The sequence below is a fragment of the Amblyomma maculatum genome, chromosome 7, assembly GCF_055883805.1.
Source record: "Amblyomma maculatum isolate TAMU_Amacu chromosome 7, ASM5588380v1, whole genome shotgun sequence".
Taxonomy (NCBI): domain Eukaryota; kingdom Metazoa; phylum Arthropoda; class Arachnida; order Ixodida; family Ixodidae; genus Amblyomma; species Amblyomma maculatum.
The window spans coordinates 74662971-74673547 of record NC_139350.1 but is presented as its reverse complement, the minus strand read 5'-3'; the positions used below and the strand labels follow the sequence as shown (position 1 = coordinate 74673547).

Genomic DNA, 10577 nt, shown 5'->3' with positions numbered 1-10577 from the left:
ATTCTTTTGTTCATCCGCATTTTCGCTGCGGATGTAGGACTCCCAGGTAATTTCATCAAGGGGATCAGTTTCTTTAGCTCCCGGAGAATCGGGGCGTTGCCAGATTAGATGATTTGGACTCAGAGGTACGTTGCAGAGATTGCAAGGATATCACCTGTCAACGTATGCAGAGTAACATGAGGAAAGAAACGATTGGCCTGAATTTTTCGCCAGGCCCTGCATTCATGACAAGGAACGAAGACAGCATAGAGCAAAATTTATTCAAAGCAAACTAATAAACGCCCTCCTGAGTAATCAGCCTATTGCGATACTGCATGCGGACTAGAAGGCGCCGCGGTCATAGCAGTGGTAGATGAGAACCACTCCCAGAAAGTAATTTGATCCATTAATATGCGTAACGCTTTATTAGCTGAAGAGGCCGCGATAGCGCTAGCATGTACAGGCACTAAAGCAAAAACGATCGTCTCAGATAATAAGGTGGCTGTTAGGAACTTCGGCAAAGGCCTAATTTCCAAGCAGGCGGCCAGTCTACTGAGAAAGCACCCGCTAAACCGGGAGGTTTTAGTCATCTGGATTCCAGGGGGTCTACCGGGCAATGAGGCTGCACATCACCTCGCTCGAGATGTATGCACCAGAGCGGCCATAGAGACCCCGCTACCCGGAGACAAAGAGCCCCTCATCACCTACAAGGAGCTCTCTGAGGTGAAATATTTAAATTACTGCTGATCACGTGACGGCTTCTTTTTATTTTTTTGGAGAGCCTAAGAACTGCAGATGAAGTTATGTGATGTAAGTGAGAGACCAGAAAGCATGGCGTGATATGGTTCATAGGGTCACGAAGAGTCGGACACGACTGAACGACTGAGCTGAACTGAAGATTACAGCTCCGTAAATCGCAGTATGATGAAAACTAAGTGGAAAACTCAAGCGCTACAACTTTGGAGTTGACCATTTTTTCTTCGAGCCAGTAATTAAAAAAAAATATCCGATTAGTCTAATTACTTAACCATGATGAGCGAAAAAAAAAAACACTACATTAGGATCGGATATTCACGGTAACCTATCCTATAGGTTCATTTCACATGACGTCATCGTACCACATGACGTCATGGCACGAGCGCCGTCCTCCATTTCTTTTGGTCACGTGCGCAACGCTGCCCGGTCGTCGCACACCAAAGTTGGCGTATGGTGGAGTCACATGACGGACAAAATCGTGAAGCACTATCGCGATCTGGCATTGCGTGACTATAGTGAGCTAGAATATTCTAGCATACTGTAGACGTGGCCCTTAAGTCAGCGATTTCCACCGCTTTGTTTCCGTCCGCGAGCAGCGTTTTCGCAGTTCGGATTCATGCACGAAAAACACTTTCCCTTTGCTTTTATTTCATTTTCTTTTTGTAGCGGAAAGCATTCCAGCCAAATTTTGAAACCCAAGCATGCACAGCGTAACATGTACAGTGTCTGCTCGTGGAAGACAGCTGGTGTTAGCAGCGGCGATGACGGTGCGCAGCGATTTCAGTGACCTGGCGTAACTGAATGAGGCTCAAGCGCTCAAGGATATAAAAAGGAAAACAGCATGAGTAAGGAAATATCCATTGTCATGATTCTATCTGCTCGTTCAATTTACACATTCGACAGCCGCTGGCGCGCATACCTCGATCGTCACCACCGCAAAACGCCAAGCCCCGTTCGGGGCAACGTTGCAGGGAAAAGACGAGTTCGTTACATGCCTGGTCGTCTGGGAGAGCTGAAATTGCTACCCTATCTCGTAGGCGCTTTTATATTTCACGAGAGCTTTTCGAAGACCAATAAATAAATTAAGCTACGTAAATCGTATACCTAGTTTGACGGACGTAAAACGTATAGCTAGCCGTTTTTCGGGGCCATTTACAACTTTTGCCCTGACACCATCTTTCTCAAGGCAAAAAATAAAAAATATATATATATATAGATGATTTTTCTTTTTAATACTAGTCAACATGAGCGAACGAAAAAAAAATAAAAAAGACTGTAGACTGGGATAGCCGACCCTCAACAGCTCTGAGTAGATTTCACGGGGCTAGTGTGCACGGATGCCGACTGCTCCCGGGCTCGAGCCTCCCAGAGCCACTTTGGCCTCACCCTCCCCTTCGCCCGCACACACGTGTTAATGTGATCTAACGAACTGGGCGCGCGCGTTTGTGAAATCATTGAATCAATTCATCGCAGTTATTTAGCATAAAATATAAGAATGCTTAAATACGAAATGAGTGTCTCTTTTGCTGACTGAAGATGGTCCCATGTGCTCTTGAGGATAAAAACAGTTAATATTTTTTAAAATTTCGCTGCCAACAAAATTCACTCCGTCTCGGAAGCTGTTTGCAGCACTGCGAAAGCAGGAGAGACACCGCCCGACCAGGATTATGCACGCCATAATAGATATTTGTACTCCTACGCACCTCTCGCCCCTGAAATTGCGGAGGTGACAGTGGGAGTACATCGATTATAATGCCTATTGTGCAGATAAGAACAGGGATGAGGAGGAGGAGGAGGTAAACTTTATTAAAGAAGAGGTCGTAGGCGCGGGGTGGGTTGGCGTTCCCGTCCAAGAACAGGGATGGGGATAGGCTACCGGCGGATTTCAAGTTACCCGCCACTAGCAATATTGTGACGCGACCAAAGCGACATCTTTTGAACGCCAGCTGCGCAGAGATTGATTGGACAAAAAAAAGTGTTGCACTCTATAAAAATGAAAAAAAAAATATTGTGGTAATGTTTTTTATAACGAAATTGTTTTTTCCAACTTGTGCAAAGCTTTTGGTACTTTTGTGTTTTACGGGAAGTGATCGCCACAAGCCACACAGGCCAGACCGAGCCGCAACTAGTTCGTATTTATTCTTAAGTCTCAGTCGACGAATTGACCACCAGTTTTACACTACAGTTATAATTACAATCAGCGAGCATATTTACTAACTGGCGGCCTACGTACTTCGGCCAAGCGACCATGAACAGTAAGTAATGTTTTAAGTGTGCTTATTTTTCAGCTTGCATCGCGGTTCAACCATTCAACCAGAACTTCAGGAGCCCGACGCGCATTTTTCGATTCTCCGTCTGTCCGTGCCACCGTGGTCCGTGCACATGTCCGTGCGGCTCGTTTATTTCTCAGCTGTCCGCATTTTAGCATTATAATTTAAGGAGCTCGATGCGCATTTCTCGGTTCTCCGTCTGTCCGCGCACATGACCGTGCGGTTGGCTTATTTCTCAGCTGTACGTATTTTAGCATTATAATTTAAGTGATAGCACTGTAACGCCTAAAATATACTACAGGGTCTTGAATATTAGGGGGCTGGGATTTAAAAAATTCCTACGCAAAATCTACTACCCCATTCGAGCTGAAATAACGTTCACAAAGTAGCAAAATATAGTCTACGTTATCTGATAAGTGATTCAACATCTATATTTGCCTAGATTTTCCGAAATCGAGAAAAAACTGCTCTCGGTGGCGTGCACAATTTTCGCAGAAGAATCGAAAAGCTATTTTGACATGGTGCGTCATCTGTTGGGCAGCGAGGCAAGCGCGTCAACGATGGAGCTTGCCTCACTGCTCGACAGATGACGTATCATTTCAAAGCAGCGTTTCGACTCTCTTCTGCGAAAATTGTGCACGCCGCCGAGAGCGGTTTTTCCTCGATTTCGGAAAATGTAGGCAACTACCGATGTTGAATAACTTATCAGATAACATAGACGATATTTTGCTACTTTGTGAACGTTATTTCAGCTCAAATGGGGTAGTAGATATTGCATAGGAATTTTTTTAATCTCAGCCCCGAAATATTCAAGACCCTGTAGAGCACGTCAAACTTTGCCTGTTATGTTTGTGTGGTCGACAATGCATGCGCATTTGTTTCACTGTGCCTTACATGGTTTCAAAATGCAAGGCTTGTTCGTACTGACAACGTACTGGGCTTGCGTACAGGTGAGCCATTTCTTCGGCCCCGGTAATGATGCATATTTTAATGTTTTTTGAGAGCTATAGTCTCTAGTGTTGTCGCAAATTCGAAGTTGTTGTTGACGTTGCTTTGTTGTGTGGCTAGTGTTTTTATTACTGTGCATGCTCGTGTTCGTGTATCTCTTTCACATGTTACTGAATGTTCCCGTCTGGCCTTAGCGGTTTTCACCTTGGAAGCTTAAGGTTATTGCCAGCCCAAAAGGAAGGTTGGTACTGGTGTTGGTGGCGTCGACAGCCGTGTAATGTTTGGTTTTCCCTTTCGTTTGCGTTTTTCACTGTAGTATGTACTGGTGAACGCGGACACTCCTATGGATGGCTAGCTAAACCAGGCTTGTCTTTACGCCTGGAGAGTGGCGAAAGGCTCAAAACAATTTCAGTTTTCTTGCCGGTAGTAATGTCGGCACCCGATGGCTTCATTGAGAGAACCAGGATTGTTTTCCCAGAGTTCATTTCTCTGCATGCTGCCACTTCTGTTCCGAAGTGGCAGTATTCAGAACTGCCGCTTTTTTTTTTCGTAGATTAAAAAAAAAGAAAAAAAAAGATTGATTGTTAAACTCTTCTTTCAAAGACAGCCTCTGTAAAATATGTTTCTAATGTGAAACTGTGGTGTAAAAATTTCTAGATGAAGTCAGTCCCGCACTACTTGGAGCTTAGACATGGACAAATGCATTTCACCTTGCACCTGTGCATACGTGCTTGCCTACAATCATTTTACTGTTCACTGAGATTGTTTACATTGCTATCAAAGGCTTGCATGTCGTCATGCAGTCATGGGCTTTTACTATTTTTTTATGTAATCGTATATGGGAGACGCCTTCACCCTGCAGTGGGTATAGTCAGGCTGATGAAAAAAAAATCGTACTAGAGAAGGGTCTTGAATGGGGTAGGCAGCCACTGACACCAAGCAGATGGTTGAAATTTTCCATTTATTTTTGTGTTGATCAATGTAAATTAATGTACTTGTGGATAAAATAGATTAGAAAGTAGAGTGAACCAACCGCATGCTGCTGGAGAGATCCAAACTACTACCTTAGAATTTTGTATCCGGTGCTTTGCTGACTAAGCTACAGAGGCATCTGTTTAACCTTCTACTTTCTTTCTTATTTATAGACAAGTGTCAGCCCGTGACGACAGTGGAGATACGGCGGTGCTAGTTACAGCGGGGACTTTCAGGGTATAGGCAAAAGCCCTGGCCGTCTGCATTGGATGTGCGGCACTTGCTTTGTTTTTGAGCATAATTCACGATATTTTGGCAAGCTGTGGTGCGGTTAGTCGGGGCATTAGACACAAGAGAGAAAAAAGATTGGCTGTGGTTAAACCTAGGGTTACTCGAGAGCAATCTGCATGGCTATGATTAGGTCCGGCTTGAAAGTAAAGACATGGCTTTTGCACATAGCAGTTTGCTCTCTTTATTTATTTCATAGGGTAATCACTTCACGTATGAGCACCCCTTGCCTCTCGTAGTTGACCATTCTCATCATCATCATCATCATCATCAGCCTGACTATACCCACTGCAGGGCGAAGGCCTCTCCCATATTTCTCCACTTAACCCGGTTCTGTGCTAGCGGCATCCACTTGACCCCTGCGAACTTCTTAACCTCATCCGCCCACCTAACTTTCTGCCGCCCCCTGCTACGCTTTCCTTCCCTTGGAATCCAGTTTGTTACCCTAAGTGACCATCGGTTATCCTCTCTTCACCCTACATGTCCTGCCCATGCCCATTTCTTCTTAATTTCCACTAGAATGTCGGTAACTTGAGTTATTTCTCTGACCCACTCTGCACGCTTCCTATCTCTTAATGTTACCCCTACCATTTTTCGTTCCATAGCCCTCTGGGTTGTCCTCAACTTAAGTAGAACTCTCTTGGTTAGCCTCCATGTTTCAGCCCCATAGGTGAGTACAGGTAAGATGCAACTGTTGTATACTTTCCTCTTGAGCGATAATGGTAAGCTGCTAGTCATAATCTGGGAGTGCTTGCCAAATGCGCTCCATCCCAATCTTATTCTTCTTATTATTTCCTTTTCATGGTCCGGATCTGTGGTTACTACCTGTCCTAAGTAGACATATTCACCTACTACTTCCAGTACTTCGCTACCTAATGTAAACTGCTGTTCCTTCCCAAGACTGTTGAACATTACCTTAGTCTTCTGCATATTGATTTTCAAGCTTACCTTTCTACTTTTCCTGTCTAGGTCATCAATCATTATTTGCAGTTCATCCCCCGAGTTGCTTAACAAGGCAATGTCATCAGCAAATCGTAGATTCTCAATCGGGTGTAAAAGACATCTAGTGGTATGACATTATCTCTACGTCGAACTCCAGAGCACACCGTGGTCACAACATTCAAATGAACCTTCTATCCTAGCAACTTGCTGCTGTTGTTTGCCTGTATTAACTCCCGAGTTATCTATCTTCTTCTTTCTCTTCTTTTTCTTGTTCTCACGGACAGGCAAGGCAAAATGACGAGACTGTGGCCAGTGTAGCTCTCGCTACAAAATGGCGGATAGAGATCAAATTGAAGGGCAGCGGTGGGGAGTGCGGCAAGTAGACTCATTGGTGACGGATCACCTTTGGGGCTAATGTGCGTTGCACGTCTGTATTGACACTTGATCGGTTCATCTGTGGCTATTCCTCATGGTTGCTCTTCGGTCGTGCGATGTATGGGGCAATAACAAGCGCCTGCAGCTCATGCATGTTTTTTTGCACTCTCAATATAAGAACTTTAGTTGCGATAATTCTTGTGTTTGTGATCTTAAGTCAAATGCACGAAGCCCCATTGAAATTCTGTTCACTTGTGCTACTGCCTGAGCATCTTTTCGTTCAGAAAAGGACACAGAAACTCCTGCCAATCACCTTGAGTGGCCACACCGTGAGCCGGTCACATCGAACTTCTAAGCACTATGTTGCCAAATGAGCACCAGGCTTATGAAGTAGCACACATTTCTCTCTGTTCACTTTAGCGAGCTTTGAGTGACTCTTTCATCTTCACTCCTAGAAATTGAGTAAACGTCACTAAGATCTCGACAAAGCCATGCAGTGTTATGTCCCAAATTACCTGAATTTTCTTATAGAAGGTCAATCAGAACCTGGCAAACACACAAAACATCCATGTATGTATACTCAGATCAAGTGGAATAGGGGTATATAAGTACCGAAGGGATATCGGCTATGCGGCATTTGAAATATGCAGAGTAAAATGATGCATTTGAATAGGCAAGCCAAAGTATTATCGTGATTCACGGGTAGCGTGGTGTTGGGTTGGGACCAGCAATCAAGTGGGCGATAGGAGGCAGAATTAGGAGAAACAAAGGAAAAGAGCTTTATACAGCTATATACAGTATGAACAAAGAACTCGGAGAGCAGGACGGCAGCCTGCCTCCATTGAGAGCTTCTCGAGCAATCTCTCAGTCGCCTCGCAACACGCTCGTCCGAAAACACTCTCGCATCTTCCTCTCGTCCGGCCCTGCCCACACAGTCACATATCACTGTCAGGCAGCAGGCGGTCCAGATGCAGCTGCAGGTCCCAAGGTCGCAGGAATGGGGCACAGGTCCTGGGACCCATTTCGAAGCCAATGGTAACAAGTGTCCGATAGGCGGCCGCGCATCCAGGCCTGCGCACACTGGAGCAGCCACGCTGGTTTCTTCTCTCCCGCTTGCCGAGGTCGCGTTCCTCTCGTAACCGCAAATGCAAGGGGAGAAGAACAAAGTCCATCCCGCGACACGGCGGCGCCACACAGCCCGGTGACGCGGTGAAGCTTGGCTGGCCCAAATGCCTGAGGGCTTCAGCCGGCCTGGCACAACAGCACCCCCGCTGCCAGACAATGGGCCGAAAGATGACCTGCTCACACGCAGCTGAGCTGGTTAGGCACGCCAAGAAAATCCTCACCCTTGCAGTGTTCCGCTCCCGTAACATGAAGCGCAGCATGCAGCTGAGCTGGTTAGGCGCGCCAAGAAAATCCTCACCCTTGCAGTGTTCCGCTCCCGTAACATGAAGCGCAGCCACTGGTCACCAACGGGAGATGTTCGTTCGGCCTCCAATTTTTCTTTGATGCTAGCTTGACGGGACAAAAGGCCTCAAGCCATACTCGCCAAGAACAAGTGCCATTCGAAAGCCACTCATTCCGCCAGACCAAGATATTCAAAACTGCGAGTGTATACAAAAATCCGCGTGTATCTGATATCAAAATAAAATTTTCCAAACAAACACAAGTAAGAAGTTCTGGTCAAGATCCTTCTAGGGCGTTTGACCGCGCTCGTAATTCACTAAGAGCTAAGAATGCACTGTTCTGTGCATCTCGGAAGGTATCGGGTAAGGGAGGGACGACTGATCTTGCCGAAGCAGGCTTTGAATTTGGCCCCAATAATAATCCGAAGGAACCAAAATACCGTCAAGACGTGCCATTCTGTCTCCTTGGCCAAAATAATATACACTTGGGTTACATGGCTCGCACACAAAAGTCCCTCACAAGAATAAAAGATCACCTCTACTTGAGGAAAGAACTAACGTTCACGTTCTAAAGCAATGCTAAAGAAAATAAAGAAGCCTTTTGATGAAGCGCTTTTTACAAAACAAACTTTCAACTCGTTGCCATTCATCTGATTGCTTAAAAAGTGCTAAGGCAATGTCAACAAAATACAAGCCCTTTTTTTTTTTCCTTTTGTAAGCTGCAAATACAATTGCAATGTATTTACAACTAATTTTACACTGACTCTCGCAGAGAAAATCTTGCAACTTTTATGGACTTGGCATTGCGCTTCGCTTAGCTTTCCTTCAGTCGCGCCCGTCTGGGTCGCGTTACGAGTGCTTCTGCTAGATTCCCGAGGAGACAACGAACAGTGGAGGTAGTCCTGCTTTCTCTTTTCAGAGATTCTCGGCTCCTCGCTGAAGCGTCGCGACAGCCTAGACTGGACAGGTGCCGACAGCATCCGCCCCATGAAAAAGAGCCTTGAATTAAGCGACAAGTTGTTCTTTGCTCTTGTCGCAATTCTATTGCTTTTACCGCCCTCTGAAACGTACGTGTCCCGAAAGTAACCCCTTTAGTCCAGGGCGTACCCTTCTCTTCCACAGTAGGAGAGCAATTTGCCTAGATGACCTGCCCTTACTAACTGATCCCTGCGCACTCATACGCAAAACGTGGCATGGTCTTGCGCTTCCTGATCTCTGAGGTAGCCCTGTCAATTTTCTTTTGAACATTGTGCCCAGACGGCGCCCTCTGGTTTTTGTCGCAAGAGGATCCTTGTTCAAGAATTTCCCATTGCGGCCAATAGCCGATGCATCTGTGTAGGTCATCTGAGCGGAAACAGCGTTCATTTGTTTTCTAAGCTCTCCGCGGTAAGGCTTTTCCTTTGGCGCGCAATTCACCACTTTGTTATCTCCGAAAAACAACAGTTCTTGATCATCGATCTTAGTCGATTCCATTACCGTAACAGTTAAGCACCTGCCCTCAAGCGTCCCCATTTGGTCGTCTTCTTCCTCAATGCTTCGTTCTAGCCTTTTCGGGCCAAATATCTTTGGCTTCACGCCCTTCGCATCTGCGCGGCTCAGCAGCGACTTGCTGTTACTCTCTACATATCCAGCAGTATCAGATTGACGATGTTCAACGTCTGCAAATTCATTGCCTTGTATGCCATTTGCATTGTCATCGAAGCAGAGCGTCAACTTTACCGAATCCAGCAAGGCAACTTCTGATGACTCAGTTTGCACAATAAGCTGCCGCTTATTCTCGTCAGTTTGCGTTCGGTCTCCTACTTCCCCAACAAAGTGCTCTAGCACTGGAAGTCGCTCGTGTGAGCGTCCCTTTGCATCACAGGGTTTCAAGCAAGATGAAAAAGGAGTTAGCGCTGAGCTGTCCGCATTAATCTGCTGCTCTCCCTTCTCCGCGTTAATGGATGCTGGTTAGATTTCAGGAGTCACAGTTGGTTCCCTGTTTTCGTGGTTCGACGGTTCGGGTCTGTAAGATGCCCTTGATTGATCGAGTGAACGGCTCGATGTCTGCTGATTTCTTTGAGCACACTCAAGTTTTTGTGACAGCTCTCGTGCTCTAGAGTTCGTAAGTGCCGCACCAGCCGAACCTGTAGTGAAAGAGAGACCCTTTTCACTCAACAGCTGTTCAGATTTGTTCGAGAAAAGGTATGGCAAGTTAGCGCTGACAGCTGCTTCTGTGCGTAGTTGGCCAAATGGTCCTTCTACAGTTACCTTCGCGATAGGTAAGCACACGCTTTTGTCCCCTGCAACTTGCCTGATCCAGGCGCATTCGCCTGTGTAGTGAGTAAGGGAAACACAGGAAGGGTGCGCAATATCCATGGTTGCAGCGGTATCGCGCAGAGCTTTATATTTCTTCCCGTTTAACAATACTTTCTGCATGTACGGCTCTAGGAGTTTCATGTTTCCATCTGACTCTCGTATGCTAGCATACACAACCTTTCGCTGCTTACAGTTGGAAGAGATGTGACCCTCTCTGTTGCAATGCACAGCTTCTGTCCCACATCCTCTTTCCGGTGATTTCTGCATGGTAGCGGCAATCTTTGCTTGGGAACATTCTTTGAAAGGAAATCTTTTCCTGACAGCTCACCACAAGCTACCTTGC

The 10577-nt window shown here is 46.0% G+C and overlaps 1 protein-coding gene across 3 annotated transcripts in view; it reads left to right on the top strand.

The window, feature by feature from the left end:
* The first annotated feature begins 2821 nt into the window (after nucleotides 1-2821).
* Nucleotides 2822-10577, top strand: part of LOC146183657 (uncharacterized) — a 59997-nt gene continuing 52241 nt past the window's right edge. For 2 of the 3 annotated variants that reach the window (XM_084609181.1, XM_084609179.1), the window contains exon 1: nucleotides 2825-2990. In XM_084609181.1, the coding sequence (XP_084465307.1) occupies nucleotides 2984-2990 (7 nt within the window). In that variant the 5' untranslated portion in view covers nucleotides 2825-2983. Of the gene's footprint in view, nucleotides 2991-10577 lie in introns of all 3 variants that reach the window. The other variant, XM_084609180.1, reaches the window with a different exon arrangement.